Here is a 27,090-nt window from a genome sequence, read left to right as displayed (position 1 = left end):
AGGTCAGTGCATGGATTTCCAGTCAAACTAGCACACAACAAACTTGGGACCAGTGCTAATTGAAAAGTCTACTGTCCTTGGATAGCACTTACCTGATAGAGGAGTGTACTTAAAAATACAGTGGATGGTAAACTGATGTGCAAAGTAGCTCTTACTCATCACTGCCATACAGCCCCATCGCTCAAATGCAGATTCTTCTGATTAACATCCTAAAGTTTCTTACCCTTCCCTCCTGCTTCTCTTCCCACATTCATTAGGACATCCAGGAAATACAAAATAAAAGTCTCTCTTCCCTAGAAATAATTTTTTAGATATTTAAAAAAAACACCCAAAATTCTGAAAATTGTGAATGACAATTTTAGTCTGGAAAGTGATGAAAGAAAATGTCTTTAAAAATCTTAGATATACATATCAGATTCTTTCAAAAAATAAATGCACTTCATGTTAACTTTTCTGTAGTAGTAACTACATCGAAGTCTTAATATCTTTGCATGATACAGAGCAGCTGTTTGATTTTGTATCATTCCTGTATATGTCACTGTATGGCAGGAATAGTTGATAAATTCCACTGCAATACATTTTCCCCCTTCTAAGACCTTTATGGCAGCAGCCTGTCATTTATGAGACCACCGTGTATGCATTTATGGCTGTTTGAAGTTTTATGCAGCTTAATCCCTTTCCCATCCCTGTTTGTTCACTTTAACAATGGTGCCATTCCTCTGGCAAGGACGGTGTTTGAGCTGGAATGGAAAGATGTGTTTGTTTTCATGGTCCCCGTGCAGCAGCCATTAAACTGGCTGCATCCTCCTCTTTTACAGCCTTAGCAGAGGCCAAAACCTCTGCAGACAGAGTTCTGCCACAGACTCCTTTGAACAGTGTCTCTTCAATGTTTTTGATGGAGAATGTTGGAGCGTGATTAAACATCAAGTGCAGTATTAAAAATTCAAGGTGCAACCAAACCTTACTTGTTAAAAAGATGCAATTTGGAAGAGTGATATATAAATGAAGATACCTGTATATAAGTGGGTTTTTTCCACCTTGAGTTTTGTGTTACCACAGCCCCTTCCAAGTGCTCTGTATTACAGTAGGTAATTGAGAGGACAGCAGCATCTGATTACACCCACAATATCTAAATCTTATTTTTCTACCCAAACAATCTGTTACAGAAATAAAAAGATGTTGTGTCACTGAGATCTTCCAACAGTTTCAATGTAACTTTCCCCTTGCTTGGTAATTTTATGTACTGCCAATTAGTCAAGTGAGATGGGAGATCCTTTCAGAACATCATGATTTTAATTGGGACTTCAGTAGAAAAGAGTAATTAATAACATTTAACCTGTCCAGTAAAGCTGTGTCTCAGATTAATGAACCATGTCTTCTGCACATTGCACTATGAATTGAAAAATGCAGCAGTTAAAAACTGATTACTGTTTTTTGTCTAATTAATGCTGATCATTGCACTGAAGTATAATGACAGTAGGAGCTTTTCTTTAAATTAATAAATTTGATTTTACTCAGAATAATATGTATTAGGTACATACATGTATTTCTTCATGTATGTTTGATATACTTTCTTCCTCTTAAATACTATTGTGTAAACGGTATAATTTTTTTTTCTAATTAGTTTTTCTTTAAACTATTTTCGTTTCCATGCTCCATAGGTATTATGACTTTGAGTATAAAATTCTGCATGCATTTTTGTGTGGTTTACCTGGAAGGGACAAAGAAAAGGGGATGAAAATTATATAGAGACAATCAACATATAAACAGGAAATTGTTTCTTCTTTTCTATATGTGCTATGTCCATGTTTTGCTTTGTTATCACTGAATGGACTTGTAATAAACAGTGTTGTGAATCTGCCTTTAGGAAGAGGAAGAGTTTTGGCCTCAAGTTATATGGAGGAGGTTGTATGTTAGAATAACAACATGATCCCATATTAACTTTGCTGTCAGTAGTTGGCACTTAAAGTCCTTTGTTGTCTGATGAGCTGTGATGTAATTAACACTGTAGCAGTCATTGTGTAAAATACAATTTTTTGCAATTTTGTGTATAGCTTTAAGGAGATTTAAGTAGTGTCAACTGCCCTTTTAAGCATTAAAAAAATACCTTCTTCTTAAGACTCTGTAAGTGCTTGTAGCTAAACCATGCTTTATCCCTTTGTTTAGGGTTCTGTTACTTTGCCAGACACAGACATATTTTTGGTATAAAAAACCCCTTCAAAAACCAATGAGTAGTTTCAATGAGCAGCCTCATAATATCTATTAGTGTGATTATCTGTGTACAGGAGTGAGGATACAGCCAGGATACACACTTTCAAGAGCGAGAAGTCCATTCATGTAATGCCTTCTGAAGATGAGCACTACATTTTTTGGCACTTTTGACTTTAGACATCAAGGTGTGCTTAAAGGGCTTGTTGAAATGTAGATTTTAAAATATACTAGCATAGTATAGAACACATAATGAGATAGAACTCCTAAATATTGTTGTGCTGCTAATCTATATTGTTTTATTTACTATTATGTAGGGATTGAAAGTCTGAAGCCTTATGTAATAGAGTTGAAACAGAATTAGATCAAATAAGAAAATGTCACTGGCTTTGCATTGTCCCTAGTAACAGTAGGGAACCTATAGTAATAATAAGAGATCTGGATCATTTTTTTCCAGCTGTAGAATTTGATTTATCAAAAGCTGAAAATCTCTGTACAAGTGGTAAAATGTTTGGAAGTTGCTGTATTTTAAATCAAGTTTTCCAGACACAGTTATTGCTACTTGTTTTGAGTAAGAATAGTACCTTCCATGATGGCAAAGTCACTTACTGTATAGAATTGTAAGCCAATATATCTTGTACTGAACTGCTTTATCTTAAATAATGTATCAGTTGACAAAAGAACAGGTTGTTCCATGGATTAGTGAACAAATTTTTCACAGCTCTGTTTCTTGAGGTTGGATTTTGTGGTGTCTAGTTTGTGGACAAGTTTCTGTAATCCTTTACATCTGTTGCTCTGTCTCTTGATTTCTTCCATGTTTTTCCCCCTTCCATTAAGGGTAAGCTCTCCAGTTTTTATTAATGCCTTCTCAGTGGTGTATTAACAGCCCCTGCCTCTTGTCTACTCAATACCCCATTTTCATTAAACTTGCAGGGAATATACTGAAATACTTCCTCCTGTGAAATAAGTTTTCTGTGCCAGCTAATCAGTGGTTCAATCATTTCTGTGGATCAAGACACTTAAATGGACAATCTTAGAAAGTGGACTTAGGCAATATTTGTCAGTAATAGGGCTGGTGTTGTACCTTATAAAGCACAGCCAACAAACTGCGCTGCTGATACTGTAAACACCATGAGGTGGAGAACTGTCTGTTCAGTGGCATGACAGGGTACTCAGAAGGCTTGTCCATATTTTGGGACCACTTGCAAATATGGTAAAAGTTGCTAATAATGAGAAGCTATTTTAATATGCAGTTAGTAGGTTGATATAATCCACAGTTAGCTGCATCATCTTCCTTTCTTTCTTTTTTCCTGGTGCATTCATTAAGTATTGTTAACCATCACTGTTAGGAATATACTGGGTTGTGATGCCCCTCGTCAGTTGATCGTACATTGCTAATTTCTAAAGTATTTGTCAGCAGAACTGTTGCTGGGAATCAGCAAAAGGGAGGGGAAAAGATGCCAAGCTTAAGTAATTAAACCATCAGGGTCTTGCTGGATCAGAGAATCTAGAAACAGGATCTGAGCTGTTCAGCTGCAATGAGAGAATAGTGTAGGAAACTGTTTCTCAGCTGTCTCTGCTCTCATAGTTACTGCAATCCAGGTGAGACCCAAGTGTGATGTGATTTTCCGCTCTCTGCCCATGAAATGACAGCTTAAACTCAACCCCAGATGTGGCTCCCATGCACAGAACATCAGAGTAGTGCTGCTCCAGTCACGCTTTATTTTCCGCTGGGAAGCCAGGGTACTGCTGGAACAGCTCCGTGCCTCAGTGTGTTTTTACCTTTCTGAGCCTCTGAGCAGGTAACCAGTCGAGTGTAGTCCCTGGAAAATAATGAAGGCTGGTTACTTGATTGGTCTTGTGCTGTTTGGTGCTTGCAAGGCGCAAGGATGGTCTCAGCTGAGAAGAAGAGACCAAGGGAAAAGATCTTCAGAAACTCAGACTTTGCACTCAGGTGGAAGATAACAAACACAGCTTGAGACCAGGAGCTGCTGCATTGCTTCCCTGCTATCACCAGTCATCGAAGGGCAGCTCTTCTGCAGATTGATTCACAGAAGCTGTAGTCTGTTCTCTAGATTAGGTTTGTTCCTGTGTTCAGATCATTAATATAACCCCCATTTAAGTGTTCATTCAAGTTCACACTAGCCTCAGGTGAGCTAAAACACATTAAAGCCACCTATGAAAGATAGTGGGCCCCTGTTTCTTGTTCCTTCTTTTCTTTCTCCCCAGCAAATAGTCATGCTCAACTTGCTTATTTCAGACCCAGTAACTTTCAGTAGGTTCCTGGCCAAAGTCCCACAGTAAAGCTTGTCTGAAATGTGCAGGAGAGACCTGGTCTCTGTCACCTGTGTGTCAGTGCAAAAGGTAAGTGTTTCCACTGCCACATCTCAGAGATAGTGCAGTTAAAATGGACAAGCAGCTTTGAGTTTTCCCTTTAGAGCCAAACTTAGTTCTGTAGACTGTTGCAATCTGTCTTTTCACTGCTTAAGCCATATCATCTTTAAATTTAATGGGGCCTGATGGTGTGTAGAGTTTACAAGGCTAATCTGTCCCCAGGTACACGACAGAGCCTTTGATAAAGCAGCAAGTGTCTCATATTAGATTAAATTGAGTCCAGAATGCTTTATGGGGTCATTTAATATACTGAATTGAAACAGTTACATTTTTTAAAGTAACTCTAAAAACTGAGGACTCAAGCAGCCATAAATAACTAAAGGGTTAACAGCATGCACTGCATCTTGTTTTATCAAGGGTTCTGCTGTTTCCAGTTTGTTCTGACTTTGGGAGAGGGACAATGCATACATCCAAAATCATAAGGAGCAGATTTTGCTGTTGGATGATTTTGCAATCTAAAATAATCCATTGATTTGAATAGATGTACACTGGTTTACCTGAAGGAATTAATCTACAATCGTCTACCTTGTAAAAAAATGTGCAGAACCTTTGGCTTCTTTGTGCTTGGACAATTTATGTCTGGTAAAGTGTTGATTTATTTAAGATGAAAATGGAATCAATAATGCACATTTATTGTTGATATAATTGTGCTGTCACTGTTGTAAAGTTAAAAAACAGCAATTATAGCTGGAGTCTGAAAGCTGTTTTGTAATTTTGCATGTGCGACACAACTTCTTACTAGAGATTGTAGCCATGGCAGCAGTGGTTGCTGCACTTTGGGAACAACAGACGTGTAGTTAACTTTCCCCTCAGTAAAACTGAGGGATTTAATAGTTTTTTGGGGTTTTTTTAAGTATAAAGTTTTAAAACTGTCTTAAAAAAACCCAAAAACATCTGTATTTCCTGTCTTGAGTGCTGCTTAATAAACCAGGGTTTAATAAAAAGATACTGGATATGGAGGCAGGAAAAGATACTTGTTATTTTAAATCCTGCCTTTTACATCATTTAGCTATGATGTGTCCCTGGTTCTCCCACCCTGTTTTTTGTGCAATCAAATCCTGTCTGAATATCTGAATACGAGCATGAATTGGAAACAGAACAAAACAATAATAAATGAACCTACCATTTGGGAAAGCCCTATTCCTGCACTATGTTTAAGGTCTGCAATACATTCTTAAGCATCTGAGCTAATCACCTTCTCTCACTCTCCTGTTCATCTGACTAGAGTTCTCTCAAAGAATCCCTTTTCATCTATGGATTGCTTGTTTGAGTAAGATAGGTAAGATTAAGTGACTCACAGGTTCAACTTGCATCTGCTTATCTGAATTCAGACAAGTCTCAAAATCTTAGCAAATCACAATATTAGATATATTTACTTACAGGAATGGCAAATAGTAGGTTGCTATTTTTATAATATGACAAATAGTAGGCTGCTATTTTTATTTTTTTTCTGTCTTAGCTGTCGAGTAAAGCAGAACTGAACACCAAATGCTTATGAGGCTCAAACTGAATGCCATATATTCATGTAATTTACATATTTGTAAAGCCACAAAGAACTGTGCATAAACATTCCTTAATACCAGCAGCTAGGAGATAAATTGAAAATTATATATATACATACACAGGAAAAAAAATGAAGGGTCTAAAATATGGAAGGAGGAGGACAATTGAACTGAGAAACCAAGGTGTAGTAACAAGTTCTCAGGTTCCTGTGAAATCAGATTTGTGTAGAAACATCATATACCTGCAGTCATTCTTCAGACCATTTGAAGACATTTGGGAAGTCATCACTAAAGTAGCTCAGTGAATAGTAAGATAATCCTTAAATTCCTGAATTACTTCTGTCTGAAAAATTAATATAGCTTTTTATCACTGAGTAGTCTTCAGTCAATTCCAAATATGCAGAGCATTACACAGAAAGGTCATCTCATTTCATGGGAGCATTTGCCACGTTACCGTTCGATTTCTTCTGTTTTGGAATAAAATCCACTTATTTTTCAGTTCTCTATGAAAGAAAAAACCTGAGGTTTTCCAGTCAAAAAAGCTGCTGCAAGTTATGGCACTTGGATGCTTTTGCCCTTGACTTTGGGGAAGTTTCACTGATATTCTGGCCCAGATCTGGTGGATGTTTGGAAACTCTAATTACCAGTTCCAACTCAAACTTTGATGTTCTAATGAGACAAAATAAAAGCTGTTTGTCTGACAGCAGGCAGATCCCGGCATTTGGGTAAGATGGACTGGAGTTTTTAATTTAATTTTTTTTAATGTTCTGTAAACTCCTGTTTTCTCTCTTAACTGAAGAGTAACTGTGTGCAGAAATTCTGTGCAAGACTGATAGCAGTGTATGCAAACATCCAGTGTGGACTATGTCCTTCAAGAGATAAAATAAGCAAGAACATCTTAGAGATGGAAAATATGAGAGGCCAACTCAAGATGTGTTAGTGATATTATTTTCAAAACTGAGGCATTTTCAAGGTGGTGTTTATATCATGTGAAAACCCGTTAAGGTGCTACAAGCTCGTTGGCACTGCACCTTTGTATGAGTGACAACGTGGTGCATGGCAAAGCCTCTATCTCAGCAGTAATTTAAAAAATAATAATGTGTTTTAACACTGTTGTTGTTAATGATCACCTCTGTTGCTTTGTTCCCTCAGCTTTCTCTGCTGGAAGATGCAGGATTTGGTGGTGTTCTCCTTTACACTGATCCTTGTGACTTACCAAAGACTGCAGACCTTGCTGATAAAGCTTTTATGGTCTCCTTGAACAGCAGAGGAGATCCATCCACACCTGGTTATGCCAGTATTGGTAAGTACTGGTCAGGGCTTATTCACTTAATGGGCATTTTAATTATCTGAAGATTGTAGGTATGGGAGTAAAAGCACTAAACCAAATCCTGCTGGAAATAGAGGGTCTGAGTAAGGAAACGCTGTGCAATGCAGCATGGCTTAAAGGATGGAATCCAGTCTCAAAAGTGCTTTAAGCTCTTGGCACAAAGTCTGCACTCTGAATAGTTTATCGTGTTTTGTGTTTGAGTATTCACACACTGAACCATTATCACTACCTGCTTATTCTTATTTCATTAACAAACCCCAAACTGTGAAGTACTGATCCAGTGGCTCCTGAGCGTTTTCCACAGGATCTGTCCCCACGGAAAGAATTACTCCCTTCATCCTGTCTTCCTCTTTCATAGTATCAGAAATGAAAATTTTTGGTTGATATGTGCAAGTGAAATGTAATTAGTCAATTATATTTTAAAAGTTTTAAGAAAAAATAATGTTTATAGTATCTGTGTGCTACTATCACTTGAACAGGATGTGTTCATTTAGCCTTGCCCAGATAGACTTGGTTATTAATTATGTTTCTCTAAATACATGTATTTTTGAAAGATGGCAAATACAGACTTGATTTCAAGGAACAGCATAGTCTCCAGGAACAACACTGTCTTATATAATTTTATGTGGGTTTTTTTTTGAATCAATGTTAACGATAAATAGAACCAGCAGCATATTTGACTTGTATGTGCTACTTAAATCTCCATTCTGGCAGTTCAGTGAATGTGTGTCCTGCTTCTCTGCAGCTTTTTCAGCTTTACAGCTGTTTTTACTATCTAACTATTTGGAAATGTATTAAGCAGCAGTCTATGAGTTTGTGACAAGGCTTCATCAAGAGTATTTTGTCCGGTTACTGACTCAGACATCTAAAGTTTGACTTGAATTGGCACTAAATCAACTGAGGCAATGTGGAGATACTTCATGCCTAGAATGGCAGAAAATAGAAATATTTGCCTGGTTGTCAAAGAAGGGTGTTAGCTATTCACAGCATGAATGCCATGACAGCTCAGTGGGAAAGAAATTGCACTTTTTCTCAGTGTCTCAGTGTACCTGACCCAGTGTTCTTAAAAGTGCCCTGGGAGCTACAGAGGTAAATATAACACTCTTCAAGCTTTATTCTTGCTCATTTCATGGAGCCATTTGAAAAACAGTTTGTGGTGTCTCTGTCTGGCTGACTCCTTAATGTTTTATTTACCCTACATGAAAAGTAAAGCTAATTAAAACAGATACACCAACATGAAGATGCCACTTCAGTGTCTAAACCTTATGTGTTAGTTTTCTGTCAGTAAATCATCTCATCTGCAGTGTGCATTCCAGTCTCTAGTTTGGGAAAGAGAAGCTTAATTATATGGACAATGGTGTTACAAGTGCATTGCTGGTTTGTGGTGGAAGCCTTAGCGTGGCTTGTCTGTGGTTTTAAATCTCTGAGCAGCATTCCTAAGCAGGAGCAGGTTATCATGTTTAAGGTCATTTATATTTTGATCATTGAATGCCATGATGAGCTGGAAGGAGCTCAAAGGAATACTTGAGAAAACCCTTTTGTATGGTTCTGTCACTGGGAGGTAGATCAGATGGAAGTAATTTCTGTGTTTCTGATGATGATTTTCCTTCTCTGGAGACTTGCTTAGAGGTAACTCATGCCTGGGACAGACGCAAATTCTTCTGGAGTGCAGGCTTTTCCCTGGGGGATGCACTTGGATGTACAGTAGTTAAACCGCCTACGTGTGGAATAAAAGAGCTAAAGAGCCTGGGCTGCCCCTTTCACTTTGATTCACAGAGTGTAATAAGCACTACAAGAGATTTTATTGGAAGCTCCTGCTTAAGTTATTGGCATATCTTTGACACCATCTGCACTTCACACTTTGCCAGAAGAACTGTTACTATCACAGTCTCGAGGCTGCTCCTACCAGCATTCTCCCTTTTACTGGGAAAGTCCTGGTAAGATGAGTGATCCAAAGCTAGTCTTTTACTTGGTGAATAAAAGGTAGGAAACTTGGATTTTCATGCTGCTGCCTGTGTTTCTCACGTTCTTGTGGTCTGAAAACAAATTTCTCTGTGGTATCAGAGTATTGGAATGCCTCAGTTTTTTCCTAGGAAAGAAAGTCTTCAGCAAGTGGTATAATTTACAGATCTCTTCTCAAAGTTGACAACATTTTAAAATGGGATTTATGTAATAGTTCAGAGAGAATTTTGGAGTTCTCCTGAGGTTTCAGCTCACATTTTCTGTTTCATGAAGATTAAATGCTGCAGTTCTGCATATGAATCATCTTGAATGCATAGAAATAGCTTGAGGATGGGTTTGAGATGCCAACTACCTACAAGTAGAATGATTTTATTGATCTCTGTTTAACAAAGGGGAAAAAGTAAGGATGAGAAGGAGAACTGAAAAGTACTTACGTGAAAGTTTCTGCAGCTCTGTTTCATAATTTAGTTCTTCTGTTCTTAAGACTCTTCCAATCATAATTCTATCAGTCCTGAAACAATCATATGAGCCTTTGTGAGCATCAGTTCTGTCTGTGGTTCTGACTGCCAAAGACTAGTGTCCTTCATTTTTAGAAATCTTTCTTCTGTGTTCCTCCTTTTGAAATGAAATAGATCCAGGGGGTGGAACTCAAGGAATTAAACATACAGGATTAAGAAACTTGGGAGGGAAATAAGAGACTTGTGTAGCAAAAATTGTCTTGAAAATAAAGTTTAGGAGAATAGTGTAAAACTTCCCCATCTACTTTTGTCTTTCCATTTTGACTTTTTGACTGCTGTACTTCTTTTCATCCACCTTCGTATGGCAGGCACATATTAGATTTCTCCATTGCTAGACTCTAGAGCTGTTTCAAATCAAATTTGTTTCCACACAGGAAATGGCTCAGTAAACAAAAATATGGATAGAATCTATTTGTCAATCCTACTATGTAAATAGAAAAGTGGCATTGTGATAAGCACTAAGAACCCTGCCCATGAGATAAGGTGCCTCATAATAGAATCCCTATCTGTGCAGAGGGGGAATAGAAATTATTTCAGGAAGAGTTCAGATGGCATCATAGAAAATACTGCAAGCTTAAAAATGCTGAAATAAAACAGCTGTAAAATACCATCTTACGGTATCAGCTGGAGTCTCAAGTGTGATGTTGTTTTAGGGAATTGTTATGTAGAGGTTATAACAGTAAGAAAAAGGGGTCTGCTTGGAAGTCATGCATGGTTCAGGTAATTGTTAACAGCTGGTCATGTGAGCCATATTACAGGAATTTGGGTGAAAAAATCAGTGACAGGGGAAATGCACGGTGTCCCTAGAATTGTGAATAGTGGACATTATTCAGACAGAAGAATTGGCATGAGCATTCCTCAAACATTGCTAATAGGATTTGATTTCAGAGGAAGGGACAAGGAAGGCAAGGATTGGTAAGGTGTTGGTCCGCTCCAGGCCACAGCTCAGACCATCAGCAAAGTCAGTGATGCCTCTGAAAATGTATTTAAGAAGGGACAAGGATGCTGGACAGGCAGGGGAGTAAAATTAAGCCTGGAAAAGGGCAGGGTGACAGTGCTGTTCTAATCTTTTTGGTTTTCTCACTTTCCAAATCCATTTTAACTGGCAGTTGCTGACACTCTTTTGCCCGTGGTGGTAATTGGTAAGTAATCTCTCCATCTTTACCCTGATCTTTTCCATCTTACTTCCCTCTTACCCTGTGGAATAGGGATAATGAGAGCATGGCTGGGTAGGTGTCTGGGAGCTGGCCAAGGTTTACCCACCGCACTGTGTTCAACAAAAGTTAAACACCAAATATTCACCATAAAAACCCCGTGACATTTACCTCTTTAGAAATGTGCCATTCCTTAACTGAGCTTAGGCAGCTCTCCTGCAGCAAACACGGGGAACTGCTGCCACTGCTTGGAATGTGGATATGCAGGTACTTGCTGGGGTGGAAGCGTGTGCCTGCTTTGTTTTCAGTCAGCCCTGTGATTCTGTAGGTTTAGGTGTGCCCTGCTTAATATCGGGGTTTGTCCTTTCTGTCCTTCACTCCATGATATTTTACTCCTCTGAAGCCACCAGCTGAGCAGAAGTTAGCTGGAAAATAGAGCACTGTGTAATGGTTTTAACCATGCATATGCAACATATGTTCTAAAATGGTTTGTTATAAATCATCATGACTTCTTACAGGATGTCCTCAGCCCTGGTTTGTCTGTTCTTTTTGAGAACAAAACACAGTCACAAGAATATATTTCTATGCTTGCCTCTGCAGCTGTGGAAATGATTCTGGGAATAATTCTTTTCTTTTCTTTTTTCAAAATTTGTGTTTGCTTTCTGCTAATAACATCAGATAAATGAAATATAAAGATAATTTGTTGTAAAGTGACTGTCTACAGTCAGGCTTCTGTGTACGGTTCTTTGATTTTCCTTGAGGACAGACTAAAGCTGAGGAGAAAGAAAAGCTAAAGTGTCATGTTATAGTTTAGGTGTGTGTTGTATGTATGTCTACATGTATTCTTGATCATTTTATTTTGGACTTAGGACATAATTTCAGTGGTTGCCATAAAAAACCCACAGAGTTTTAATCAGACCAACTACACTGCTCTGTCTGATATACTGTGTTATTTTCTGTATGAACAAAAATCAGTGCTAATGCAATAGAGAGCTAAATCTTTGAAAAATACTGGCCTTTGAATAGTGAATGCAGTATGTAATAATTTCAGCAGATTTTTAATAATATCTGTAGCACTAATAGTTCAAGAGTATCTAAATCCATGATCTGCCTCTTGAGAGTTTTCAGGATACAATAAAGCAACTAAATTTCTATGTTAGTGCCAAATTACATGCTCTGAGGTTTTTGGATTTGTGGGTTTTAGTTTTTCCTCCTGTCTGGCTTTCAGTTAGGTTTACATGTATTTAAAACTGAGAGAATTAGTTGGACATCAAGATATTTTAGGATCACAGGTTTGAGTGTGTGGATATCACTTTATTTTCTACTAAGCTGCATATAATGTTTTTCTTGGAAGCAAATTTTAATTGAAAACATTGTGATTTTATTAATTCAAATATTAGAAGAGAGGAGAAATCATTGGCAATGGTACTGGAATAGCTTGCTAGCAATGTTTTGATCATTTGACTTTTGCAAATGCCATCATGAAACATATGGTCAAAACTTTTCTCAGTTTCAAACAGAAAGTTATTAAAAGTTTTGGATTTATAAAAGAACTGGAATGTACAAGTGATGAAGACCAGATTATTTGAAAACAACAAATCAGCACTTCCTATGCTGCAGAATTAGCTGAGTGGAAAACATAATGACTAAATTCTTCCTGATGCCTTGGAAGTTGCAGAGGACTTCTCAATGTTTTTGGCATTTCAGACAGTTTCCAACTACTACTAAACAGCTGTGACTCACTACGGAATGTTTTCCAGTGAGGCTGCTTTTTCTCTCATCCAGCAAAAATAACATTTTAAATGGAGTCCAGATTAGACTTTTGAAGCTACCCAACTCGCAAGTGAATTCAGAATATTTAAATCTTTTGTGCAATCATGATTGAAACAAGTCCTGCCATAACTTTACTGGCATATTTCAGCCCAGCATGATTTGTGCAAGTGAGTTAATTTATGGTGTGCTCACAAAACAGCAAACATCACTGCATGGCAGTGAATCCAGCTGGTGCCTTGGAATCTGCTCCTGCAGAGCCTGGTTGAAATCTGTTGTCTTCGCACAAATTTGGGATGGGAGGTTCCTTTTTATGGCATTGGGAAGGTTTTTTGAGGACCCCCTTGCACTCCCATATATGACTCCTGGCTGTGTATAGGACCAGGATTAAGAGGCAGACTCTCGAGACAGGATATGAGGAAAAACTTCTCTTTATTTATGTATGGATGAGGAAAGTTTTGGTTTGCAAAGGCAGAGGGGTGGATTGTTGTCCATTTTCTCAAGTTGTTATATATAACAACCCATTTTCAGAATCAAAAAGGCTCTGAACTGTCAGCTTGAGGCCAGTTTTATGGACCACATGCTCTGTGGCCAGTTATTTGGTACTTAACACCCTTCTCTGGCATTAGTGTGGTTTTTTTTTGGTTTTGTAGGCTCCAAAACTCCTGTTTTAGTATTACAGTAAAACAACATCAGTGTCCTATGCCTTCTTTACTTCTAATAGTTGAGTCTGATTATCACCTTCTTCTGTTGCAGGTGATATATTGTACATTCTAAAAAGATTCCCTCTAAATGAGACTGTTAAGGCAGTTTAGATTTAAAACAAGCTGTTAATTTTTCAAATAAGGGTTAAGTTCCACTAAAAGAAGTGCTGGCTGGCAGAATGCTTTTGTGAATTTAAGCTGAATTTAGTGGCTTATTAAGTGTTAATTTAGTTTTGTACGCCAAAGGGAGATTTTGAGATGTTAATTTCCATTTTAAATGTTTTAAAAAATGGAATTTTTTAAATATAGGGAAGAGATAAAAGAGTTATGTGGTTGAACAATTTGAACCTTTTGGACCCAGTCAATTACAGTCAATTCACTGTAAGTTGTGCCTTTTTCTAGTTGATTTTGTATTTACAAAGCAAGTTTTTGAAGAAGACTTTTATTCAAGCATGCTGCTAAGATGACCTGTCAGAGGAAAAGATGGGCATTTCTTCTAGGTTATTTTCTATACGTAATTATTGGTGGTGCTGTAATTGCCAGAAACAGGACTGTCTCAAAGTGCAAACTCTGGTCAGATTCAACCAATAATTCTGTCCAAAGGGGAAAAAAGTCAGAACCAGAATGACTGTAAAGCAGGTTAGATGCCCCTCACAGGACGATAAAGCAGATGATATAGATATATATTTACATAAAAGAGTTATGTTTCCTTATAAAGCTTGGCCACCTTTCCCATACATTTTCAGATGTCTGCATTACCGTGGTATTTTATCCTGTCAGTGCTGTGTTTATGTTGGGATACCACAATGTAACTCTTACATATTGCAGTCAACACCTGCAAGTGCACCTGCACAGTAGCAAGAGTGCCATAAAGTCAGCTGGCTGATGGTTTAAGCAATTAAAGATACAATTAGTTTTATAATTGAATTTTTTCCTAGTGCAGCTTTAATACTGAAAGCCAGACTAAACCAAACCATCTTTAATTTGACTTGATCTCTGTTCCAGCCCACTGCTTTACCATATCCAGCAGCTGCGTAAAAAAGATAATAGCACCTCTTCCTACTTTCAGACAGGTAGGAACTCCCCCAGAAGAAAACCTAATCATCTTGAAATGGAGATGTGGAAAATTCTTCATTGTTGCAGAAACGTGTGCTTTATTATATATAAATATTATATAGTATTGATTTTCAGAGCTCTAAAGGACATGAGTAATTCACTGTACTTTGGGTTTGACCAATTTTCCAAAGCATTTTTCTTGTACTTTTCAAAGATGGTTTTGTTGGTTTTTGTTGTTTTTTTCCTTCAGAGACAGAAAAATGCTCTGCCCAGGGGAACTGGGAAGAGGTGGTGTGGGTGGGAAAGAGAGGAGTCTCTTGTGAGGGTGTAGCTGGTTTGCAAAGGGCATCATGAGTGGTGAAGGAAGCTTATGGGACAGCAGGGTAAACAGTGGATTTTCATCAAAAGTGGTCAGAACCATGTAAATAGATGGAGAAGGGGGTTGATTTCAGTGACAGTCTGCTCCAGGGCGTGGTGGATCATGGAGTGCCTGGGATATCCCTGATCCTGATGTTGGTAAAGAGATCACAGGAGAAAAGAATCACACTGTAGTTGAGCTTGAAAGGGGCCCTGTGGACCAACAAGGGATTGCTGAAGGACCAACCAGCTGCTCAAAGCAGAGTCACGTCGAGCAAGTTTCATGGTTCATTTTCTAGCTGGGTTTTCAGCATCTCCAAGCACATGTACAACCTCTGAGTCCTTGATTACTCTCACCATAAAATGGGCTTTTTTTTTTCTTTTATTTAAGGGGAATTTCCTATATTTCACTTTCTGCCTGTTGCCCCTCCTCCATTCCCTGAACACCACTGGAGAATAATCTGGCTCCAGTCTTCCACATGCCCATCAATTATTTACACACAGATAAGATTCCCCACAAGTCTTCTGTGCTCAAGAATAAACAATTCCATGTCTCTCAGATTCTCCTTAAGTCCAATCCCTGAGTCAGCTTCATACCACTCCCAGTGATCTTCTCGTCCTTCTTAGTTTTGGAAATTATTTCCAAGATTATTTGCTATGTCACCTTCAAAGCAACTAATGGTTGATACCAGATCCACCTTAATGAAGGTGATAGAAGTGATATTTGCTTTCATCATGTCCTTGTGAATGTCTTCCCATCACTGTGAACTTTGTAAGATCTTTGTGGCCTCAGTGTGACATCCACGAGCTCCCTCATCACTCAGGGTTCTCAGGCCATCAGGGCTTGCCTTGATGAGTGAATTTACATCTTCCTCTCACTAGTGGTCTCTTAATCTCTTTTTTCCCCTCTGTCATGCTGCTCAGTATCACAAGCTACACTTGTTGCTGCGGTTTGGGTGATGAAGGTTCCTTAGGTATGGCAGAATGTAGCCTTGGAAAATACATTTGGATGAGAAAGAAGTGAGGAATCATGTCCAGTGGTGATCCATGGATGAGTGGAGTTTCCTCTGCCTGGATGGTTTTTAGGTGTGATGTTATGAACCACTGTAGACAAGTTGCCTAAGTTCACTCAGTGTAACTGGGGGTGTGGGGACTTCCTGCTTAAGGGGCCTTAGATGAATTTACTGTTGGTGGTACAAAGTGCAAGACTCCTTTCTGTAAGAGACCGCATCGGGTTGGATTCAAATGCGTTCTTTCCTTTCTTCTACAGAAACAATTTAGAATGCTGTGATGTTTGCTCTGTGGAAACATGGAAGCTTCATTTAGGGAAGGGGATGGTACTGGAAAAAAAACACTCAGAGGTGGCCAAGGGTCAGCTGTGCAATACAAGAGAATTTTATGAAAGTGAGAAAGTGTCTCTGACAAGGAGGCAGCTCGCCACGCTGGTTTCTTCAGTGCTCTTGGATTGTCTTGTATGCAGGGGTGCCAGTCAATATTTGCTCTGTGATGGGTAAAATGCCAGAGTGAGAAACAGTCAGTTTGCTGGCAAAGGCTTTTGTTTATCTGACATGTTTTTCATGGGCAAAACCAGGTAATGAGAATGATTTTAATAAACCTTTGAAACTTTGAGAACTGTTTCGATTTCTTAAGAAAAGCATTTGCACAAAGTGTGTGTAACTTCCAATACTTATACAGTAATTTTGCATAGCTGACAGGTGGGTCTATTGAGTTAATGAAAAAAAAAAAAAAAAGAGTGACACCTCTTGGGTTATTTAAAACCTCGTTGAAGTCATAGATCTTTCAGAATAATAATATAATGATTTGCATATTTATTTAAAATATTGTGCTATAGGGACCACCCTTTGCAAAATATATAATGAACAAATTAAGCAGCTTGTGCTGACTAATTGGGAGGGAATTTTTTTTTTCTTGTAGTAGCTGTCAGCTAAAGCTGAAATCTGGTGACAGTCTGTTCCTTTTTGGTATAATGCTCCTAACAAAGAGACTAATTTTAGAGCAGCTGGCTTACTCATGTTTTAAAATGCTTAGGTTTGTTGACTTTTTTCTTGATTTCCAAGCATCAGTGGTCTTTCAGCTAGTCCACTGTGTGATTTCTTTTAAGCCTAGTTTAATCCATGACTGCAAGGGATTTTCAGCAGTATTTTGCATACTCTGGAAGAGCTGAACCACACATTGCCAAGCCTTTTGCAGTTGCAACTTGGGTTGTAGTAATTTTTGCATAGTATAAAATCCATTTTGCTTACTTTAGTAGTAAAATAGGTGTAAAGATGAGGTAAAACTAAGAATTAATTCCCTTTTAGGTTACTCTACTCCCACCCAAAAACTTCTGCATTAGATTTATCTTTGAGTTTTGCTGGTCAGAGGCAAAATATTTCTCTGAGCCAGCAATGGTATGTGCTGCTAATCCACTGAAAAATGAGATACAGCACCTGACATGGGCTTTCTTGAGGAATGTTTCTGAAGTTCCCCAGAAAGAGAATATAGGCCTTGCAAAGATAGCATGAGTGGAAAATGTCTTGAGCCAAGATCAGGTGGCTCACGTAAGGAGAGTTGTATAAATGTTATCTGGGTCATTTCATAGGAGTATTTTTGGTTTTGGGGTTTTTTTTTTTAAGGGACTGGGTGGATGGCATGAAATTCAGTAGTACCAAAAAATATAGGTACTAACTAACTCTGACTCTGATTAATTTTACTTTGGAGTCATCTTAGGTTGTTAGATGCTCTTACCTCTTTTTTCATTGCATATCCTGGTTTTTAAGTGAAAGCATTACTTTCTGAGCATCAAGATACTGGAGGAAGTGTGCTGCCTAAAATTGCAGCTTTCACTGCTGTCTTATACATAAATTAAAAATAAATTCCAAAACAGAACACAAATGAAGAAAACATGCATGGATTTTAAGTAGGTGGCACAACTGCTAGGCATTGCTCATGCTTTTTACGTAATTTTTGGTTTTTAGTACTACACACCAAAGCCTAGTAAATTGCTGTGCTTAAAGGACTTAGGCAGGAGCAGCAGTCTGGTCAACAATGTTCTCCAGAAGTTACAGGTTCAGTTTTATTTTTTGAGTTTCTGGCAATTTTATCTTAAACAAAATACGTCTGTGTTTTTGGAGTCTGGGTTTATCCTCTGATTTACCCAATGGACCTGTAATTGTGAACTCTGAAGCGCTGATTTAGGAATCAGTGCTTTAAGATAAGATTTAGGTACATCTCTCGTTTGCTCTGTAAGATGACAAGTTGAATTGCAAATCCTGTAATAGATTTACAAATCCTAAAGCATATGTAGAAATACTGCAAGAGACTTACAAATTGTAACATAAATCTTGATAAAGTAATTTTTAGCTACACAAATCTATACTCATTTCGAAGTTAAAATCTCTGTGATCCTAGCCAAGATCATTCTTGAATTTTAATGTCTCTCCTGTTTTTGGGTCAGGTTCTTTCTGATTTGTTTCTACAGGACTTATGTTTATTAAAATACTTTGTCTCAATTGCTCCTTCAGCTTCATAGAATAAAAGAAAAATTAGACAGGAGTTGCTATTCATAGAAGCTGCTACAAAAACTGTTCCCTAATGGTTCTCTTACAGCACAAAAGGACAACTGAAACTTGCAGGAAAGGGCTGTGATTTTGTAGGACGTTCCTCTCCTGGCATGCACACCTCACCATGGGTCAGCTTGTGAACAGACATCTTAACGCCTTGTTGTGCCTTAAGATGAGAAAAACCCTATCTTTCATTTTTCATTGTTATGTTCTTTTGTTTCACTGTGTGTTGAATATTTGAGTACTGTGAACACCAGATTTACTGTTGGGTGGGCAGACACTGGAACAGATTGTATGGAGAGTTTGTTTCCCAGAGAAGATACCCAAAAAGCTGGTCCTGAGCTGCTGGATCTGACACTGCTTTGACCAGGTTGGGCCAGAGGTCCTTTCCAACCTGAACTGTGATTCTGTGATCAAGGGACACAATTTTGAATAAATTCAGCCTGACAGCTGGATTTTTGCTGACACAGGTATTAAGATAAAGTAACAGTATAAGTGAGCTCTGACAGGGTGGCCTGAAAGAACCTGGGGACTGTGGCATGAAGCCAGAAAGCCCCAGAGCTGTTATACCTTCCAGTATCTCCCTTCCAGACCAGCTGGCAAGTGCTGTATGTCTGCAGCACTTTTGGGAAAGGTGTCTGTGTGATTGGAAGGGAAACAAAACACGGGACTAAATAGAAGAAGCACGGCCTGAACTGCACAGTTATCTCCACATTTAAATTCTGACCCAAAACATTAATCAACAGAATCAGATGTTCATTTTAACTAAAACTCAGCTTTTTTTATTGTTGTTTAAATCAGCTATTATATTGTATTATTTGAATCAACTGTTATTATTAGCTGTGCCATGTGATTAATTTCCTGGTCTTCACTCCTGATCCATAGTCTCAGAACTTCAGTCTTTGTGAGGACAAAGAAGGTGCTTTGTGTGTTGGTGGTATGCAGCCATTTAAATTAAAATAGGGGAGAACTTCTTTGACACCTGTTGTAATTGGCAATGGGAGAAGTGACTGATTCACCTGATTTAACATGTCCATCTAATGCAATTACAACAATGGCAAGTATTCATTCGTGTCCCAATCTAAAGGATAAAAATAGCAGTAATTGTCAGAATGGGAAGAAGCAGTGAATGTTTTGTGTGTGCTTTAACTTTAAAGAGAGAATTGGGTGGATGAAATGTGGGTACTTATATTGTTACAGCCTGTACATTGCAGACATTAAAGAAGATTTTTCACATGGTGCTGTGCAGTGAGGAAGATGACAGTATCAAATCTAATTTTAGAGTTTTTATTAAGAGGTTCCTGATACGTGAGAAATACATTAGTCAGTTATCTGACATACTCTGTAACTCTTAATGATTCTAGTTTTTTCCCTGACTTTAAGGAATGGTCCTGGTAGTTCATAAGCAGTTTTTGAGAGTGCTGAAGGAGTCACACCATCTGATTAGGGGATGGATCCAGTGGTTTTGAGAAATTATGACAAAAAGACTGAAAGAAACCTTGAGGTCCAATAGTGTTTGTATTATCTGCTGCAACATCACAAAAGCCTTGATGATTCTCTCATGGGACAGGGTTCATGCAAAGCTGCAGGGAGATTTTCTGGGAGATCATCTACAGTGACCATCACACTGTTCTGTAGGTGCCACAGTCAGTGTGTGGTGTTCAGAGTTAGTATCTCAACAGGAAAGAAAGTTGTCACTCCTGGAAGTAGTGCTTGCTTTGTTCACTTTGTTGCTCAAGACTTTGGGCACAGGAAAGTTGCTCAGAGCCATGGAAATTTCCACTTTCAACTGTATTGCTCTGGCTGAGACAAATTCTCGTGGTTAAAGTAGTTTTCTGACAGTCAGATTCATCACCTGGGTTTTCTGAAATACCAGATTACTTCTGTATCAATGTGTATCAGTTCTGTATGTCAGGATCTGCAGACACACAAATGTTTACAGCTGCTTTGCTTAAGCTGGGTCTGATAGTCCAGCAAAGCTGAACTACTCATAGCTGAGCTAATGCACTGACATCCCAAAAATTGGGCATGATAAGAAGGCAGAATTGGTTTTCACTTGGTAAACATGACTTTGCAGTACCCAGATTCCCTGTCTTCCAGTAAGACTCCAGTCACCTACTGCTTGCTCACTGAAGAATTAAATTGTTGGAATTATTGTTTCTTAGTCTCTTAAAAAAAAAAAAAAAATTTCTAAAGGCTGATGGATAACCTGCATAGCAAATTGATGTGCATTTTATACACAGTTTATCTAGGAAACTTTGCAAGTAAAGAAAAAAAACCTACTTTGGGCATTTATTGACTTTTTCATGTTATTTTTCTGACAAGTTGAATGCTTAATTATTGGTTGTCACATGTTTAAAGAACAAATATTGAGATTTAGAATTCCTGAACAGAAGAGACATTACTGTTCCTGTTTTATGAGTTGTGCAGGGAAATGCACAGAGGTAAAATGTCCTTCCCAACCATAAAGTTAGCTGAAGAGACACACACTGATTCCTGGATTCCTTATTTTGCCCATTAGAATATGCTGCTTTTCTTTTGCACTCCTTTTGGTTTATTTGCTGTGTGAATGTAAAGACATTAATGCATTTTAGTGAAAATTACAATAATAATGCTTTGTCTGATTAATGAAAAGAAATTTTTAAAATAGTTAACCTTAAAATACAGATTTTTTCCAAAGCTGTTTAGGCACAATCCTGAGTCACGTGCTCTGGGGAACCCTGCTTGAGCAGGGAGGTTGGACTAGATGACCTTGGGAGGATCCTTTCCAACTTCACCATTTCTGTCATTTTTTGAAGGTAAATGAGCTGTAAGAGATGACCTCATGACACAGATATCATTGCAGATTTACTGGTTGTAGTTTACTAAAAATATTTATAGAGGAGAAAGGTTTAATATTTTAGTAATTATTGTAATAGAAATTGCCTCAAACTCAAATGTGTGTTTTATCTGTCATTTGTGACGCTGAATTTAAACTCACGTTGAAATTCTTATACTGCCAGGAAAAAAAAAGAGAAAAACAAGGAATAAAGCAGAGGGAATAAAAGAAACTAATGTTTAAATAAATACCCATAAAACATCAGATACAGACCTGAGGCACTAATGTGTACTGGACTAGATTTTGATGTGAGCTTGTTTCTGTTCCAAATATGAAAACATGGATTTCCCTTTAGCTAAAAGCTGATGAATTTTTTCATGTATCCAGTCTTAAATAAGGTAGAAGAAAGAGTTTTTGGCCTTAAATTTCAGTGATGAAAAGGATGGCTTATTTTTAGCTTCTACTAAACTGCACTAGAGTTTACTATGCAATATTCGGTATCATTTAAGGCTTGAAAGGAACACTTTTGCAGCTGAATTACCTTTCTTGTTCTAACTGTAATTGTGCCCATACATTGCATTTCTGACTGGGTGTGGGTGCTAATTTGAGTACTCCTGCCTGTGGTGATTTGAGTGTGAGAGCAATTAGAAGCACAAATGGGCAATTAGTGCTCCAGTATGTTTAGGTAGTGTATAGCAATCTTACCTACTTCTGTTTCAGGTTCTCCCTTCCTTGGTGCTGTCCTTTGTCTCATACTGTAGAAGTCGCTTCTGGAGGGAGTGTCTTGGAGGAAATACGTGTTGCAGCTTCTAACATTGCTGTCTGATACTGCCTTCCCAGTACTGGTAGATAATGATGCTCCAGTTGTTATGGAGTGCTTCCTAAAAAATGCTGATGACTCTTCAGTCCATTGATCTGATTGAGGCTGGTAGCTGTGCAACATCTTGCATGTGCAATTTGCAAAAACTAAGCTTTATTCAGTAAATTGTTCTCAACCAGAGACCCTTAATGTTCTAATTGCAGAGACTGACTTGCTCATCCAGAAAAGAAGTTCAGTTCACATCTCTGAACTCACTTGTACTAAAGCGAGGAAGGAAACGCCTGACTCCTGTGGAAGGAAAGCTTAAGCTGTTCCAGAAATGTCAGGCAAAATGTCAGGGCTGAGAATATCAGGCCAGTGACTTCTGTGTTCCATTGATGGTGTGCTTTTCTTATGCTTCCATCAGTCATTTTCTTTGCATTATCATCTAGTGTCTTTTATTTTTGTGTTGATAAAGAAAACAATAATGTTCCCGCTGTTAAATGCTTGCTATAGATTACATCCTCCTCACCTTTTTTCAGTTCCTTTGTTACGTTTTACCCAACTGCTGGATTTTTTAGTGTGGGGGCTTGCAGTTGGAACAACAGTCCAGCTGAGACTTTGTGTGCTTGAGTAACTGAGCTGTGAATGGACCTCACACAGGGGATTCACACTGCTTATTCAGGATGAAAACTTATTTGTGTGTGTGTGAGGGTACAGCAGCCAATTTTGCGTAGAAAACAGGTTATATGTATGCTTTGGATACTTCTTTTATTTTCATTATTACTACTTAAAAGATGCCCTTCAGAATCATGTCTATATATTTTTGGTTTTCTTAGATTTAATAAAAGAGTAGAGCTAGTGGGTGTACTAGTTCCACAGGATATTATTAATACTGGAAATCCTAGATAATTCCTGGAAAGCTTGGTAATTAATGAGTGCTTTTAAATGTATTTACAGATTAGTCATGACAATGGTACACGTTACAGCATGTCAAGGGCATGTGTTTTTCCATATATTTGTACCAACATAATATTGACAACTCAAGTTCTTTTCTTCCTCACTGTAATCTTTGTTGCCCTTTACTACTTCACTTCAAGGATGAGAAATTGACTCCAAATCTCTGCACACTCTATGCAGGAAGCTAAATCAAGAGTATGGTAATTTTATTCTTAAAATTTTCTTGCCTTCTGTTAAAAATTTTTAAGGCAAAATTTTCCTCTTTAGGAGGGTTGAGGTGTTTACTGGAAGTCCTTTTAATTGATCTGATATATTCAAGTCCTTATGTTCTCTCTGGAAAACTGGATTGCATTTTATAGAAGCCCAAATTCATACTGAAGAGTGAATGAAGCTTTTTGTTCCAAATTGACATGAGATGATATGCTTCTTCTCATGTCTGGAAAACCCAATTGTGTTACATATAAACAGTGTTTGCAAAGGTTATTTTATTCTGTTTAGTGAAAACTGAAAAAGACTAACTTCTTAGTCAATAAAGATTAATCTATGAAGTAAAAAGTTCAGGAAGGACCTGTCATTTCTTTTTTAGGATAAAAATAATGGAGAGGTTCCTATAACTGGAGATACAGTCTAAAGTTCTGGGCATTTTAAAGTTCTTAGGCATTTGCTGTTGACTTTAGAGTCAGAATTCTGTCAGAATTTTCCACCTCTGCGTTGCCGCAAGGTCAAGTTAATAGAGATAAAAAATGTCACATCTATGTAGCTGGTGCAACAGCATTTCAGAAAATGATTTGAAGTTGGGTGTTTGGGAATTAATTCAATTTGCCAATGCATGTCCACACATCCTTCTCCACTGTCATTACCTCTGCTTATATTATTTTCTCTATTATCATACAGGGCCTGTCTTTCCTTTGAATTAGATACTATTTCCTGAGCAGATTTAGTAAAATCTCACTTAAATACAGAGGGAACTCATTCTTTTCTCTTTGAAGAAGCTGTTGATAGATACACTAAAACAGCTATATTTGATTTTTTTTTTTTAATTTAATGCTCTAGCACTATTTTCTCTGTAGTTGACTGATTTTTGATGCACACATTTCACCATGAGCAGCGTAAAATATTTCACACTGCATCCGTCCATCCACACCTTGGTGGGGCCTGCAGTATTTACTTCAGGAAGGGATAGTGATCTCTAAGACCTGGCTAAACTCCTTTGATCTCGTTAGCAGGCAAACTACTGTCTAAATTAGTCTCTCTCTGAGCAGGCAAAATTTAAGCTGAATTTTGCCTTTCCTTATTCTGCTTTCTTGTTTGTGTTTAAAACTTTTTTCCAGTTACTATTTTGAAGAAATGAGGGAGAGAAGGCTCATTCTAGCCTGTCAGTATGAACAACATTTTGCTATTTACTGTCCATTGCTTGTTAGGGATTTCAGACTAAGCCCCACAGTTGCTTGAAAGAGAATCTTCAGTTCTGAACAGGAGTATTCTGTAGAACTGGCCAGCTTTTCCTGCTATTCCTGCTACCTTGATCTGCATTTGCTTTTATATTCAATGAATATTATTCCTGTTTTGAAGAAATAATACTATTAATACTGTTCTAGAGGTGAACTACTATCCAAATATATGTATTTATTACGAAGGAAAAGACAATTTTTATATAGTTAAATGTTTTTTGTAGTGCAAGAGCAGTAATTCTTTTGTTAATCTCCATGTAACTTGTATTTTATACTTGTGCAAAAAATCTCTCTGAGTTGTTTTTGTAAATTGGATGTTTTTATTCAGAGATGTTTAACTCAGGTGATGGAGGAAAGGGACTGTTACAGCTGGTAGTGGTGATGTGCTGGTCCAAGATAAACTCAATCCCTTGCTTTAGGAAGGAGCAGCTGTAGAGACCTGCATCTCACACTTTGGGCAGTATTTGAACACCTTGCCATGTTCCTGTTTAGCCATTGGAACTGTTTTTTATCGATAAACTATTCATTAAGAACCCTGCCTATTTATGAGAAGGGTATATATAGCTCTTGACCACATAAGGACCAGTGATGGTATTAGTCTGTAATAATTTTGATGTCTGAGAGACATTATTCCTCTCCTCCTGGGAATGAAAAAAAAAATTGCTTCAATATCAGCAGCATTTGGTATTTTCTATTAATTAATAATTGTGTTAATTAATAAGTGCATAATGGATGCTTCAGTGTCTTCTGAGTGTGTGAATTTTAGAACAGATTGTCTGATGAAGATCTTTAAAAACATCGAGCATCAAATGATGTCTGTAACTAAATTGTATTTTATTCAAGTCCTTTATATTTCAGTAAAATTACACTGGGAAAAAAAAACCAAAAAAACCCCAGAAAACATCAACTGTTTGGTAATTCATCCTAATAATGAACACAGATATTGTAGGAAAGTATTTTAGCACTGCACATTAGCACCTGATTGCTTGAAATCCTGCTTCAAAACCACACATAGATCTAGTGTGAGTAATACCAGTATGTCACTATGCACAGTATTGCAAAATAATTAACAATTCCAGCTTTACTCAGCAAACCTGCCATTTGAAAGCAACCTGAAAAGAAGTTAGATTTTGGAAGTACCAAACATATTTATAATTGTATTATGACTCACTGGAGTTAATAATGTTAAAAATATAGTGAAGTTCGTGCATGAGTATCAACCACAGAGTAATTACCTACACACAGAGCACCACATAAAGATATTTAACTCAAGGTTTTGAAATAGGATTAGCAACTCAGCCTCTGTTTCAGAAAATCGTTTTTAAAGTCCTTATTTCATTGAAGGCTAAAATACCTTTTGAGAAGAAACATTCCTTGAAATATTTTAGGCTAAACAACATACTTTCAGTTGTGTTTTTAGTATGTTGACCTGAGAATGTTAATTTGAACATTTCTTCAGTTCAAATTCTGTCTAAGCTATCACCATTTTACTGCAGTCACTTTACATTAATAAATGATGTGATCCTGTGACTGTGAACATGCATTCAGGTTATATAGATCTTGTAACACAAGGTTGTACAGTAATACCTGGAAAAGAAACATTATCTTAATGTGTAATAGAATGTTTATATTTGGGGTCAGATGCTCATCAAGAGTTATCTTGTAAATTTATGTGCCATTTATTACTCCTGAAGTAAGCAAGGGATGATGAATTATTGAGAGACTTTGGGTTGAAACTCTGAGAGCTTGACAGCCTTTCACTAGGAAAGGGAGAACAGAGGAAAAAATCTTACTATGAGGTAAATTAGGAAAACATTTCTTATGTGACATGTAAGGAACTGTAGCTATTACAGGGAGGTTATGTAATCTGATTTTTATTTATTTATTTAAAGAAAAGTTCCTTCTAAATTGAACACATGGCAAACAGGATGATGACTACTACACACTTTAAGGTAGGTCTGGATGATTTGTCTTTGAAGGGAAATAAATTGGAAACTTGCACTGCTTTTGAAATCTTGAATTCCTTTCCTGCAGGTGTTTACCATTGTAAAAGCTTTGACAACAATTTCTGCTGTCATTACTTGAATAAAATGCTTTTAAGAGAGCTTTTAGATTAGACTTTAAACTGCAGAAGGCATAAATGTGTAGAAAAGTCTCCACTGTCAGTATGTTTTCTATTAGCCAGGCTGTCAAATAGCTAAGCTTGACTCAACCCTGGACTTTACTTAAAAACTCATTCATATGATTATAGAGTGTGATAAGCCATTTATGTTAAAACATGTTCTAGCTGCAGATCCATGGAATACAGAACTCACTCTTCCTGCAGTGCCTTTCTAATCCATATTCACTAAAAGTGGCAGCTTCCCTGGAAATCTTGATGTCTTTATTTTGGTGTCCTAGGCACAGTTACAGACACCTTCCAGAATTTATCTTACAGATGAATCTAGGGGAGCTGTGTGCTAATCCTTAGTATTAGATACTAAATGCAGAGTTCTTTGGAAGGCTGAATTCTGTAGATGCTGGATTACTCGTGGTGAAAATGTT

General features: G+C 37.6%; 1 protein-coding gene across 9 annotated transcripts in view; it reads left to right on the top strand.

Moving 5' to 3' along the window:
• The window catches only part of NAALADL2 (N-acetylated alpha-linked acidic dipeptidase like 2), a 423,086-nt gene that overhangs the window by 269,529 nt on the left and 126,467 nt on the right, over window positions 1-27,090 (top strand). For all 9 annotated transcript variants that reach the window (XM_032119479.1, XM_032119480.1, XM_032119477.1 and 6 more), the window contains one exon: window positions 7,257-7,407. In XM_032119479.1, coding sequence (XP_031975370.1) covers window positions 7,257-7,407 — 151 coding nt within the window. The remainder of the gene's footprint in view (window positions 1-7,256; window positions 7,408-27,090) is intronic.

The sequence above is a fragment of the Corvus moneduloides genome, chromosome 10 (genome assembly GCF_009650955.1).
Source record: "Corvus moneduloides isolate bCorMon1 chromosome 10, bCorMon1.pri, whole genome shotgun sequence".
Taxonomy (NCBI): domain Eukaryota; kingdom Metazoa; phylum Chordata; class Aves; order Passeriformes; family Corvidae; genus Corvus; species Corvus moneduloides.
The sequence above is the reverse complement of the archived record's forward strand: the minus strand, read 5'-3'. Positions and strand labels throughout refer to the sequence as shown.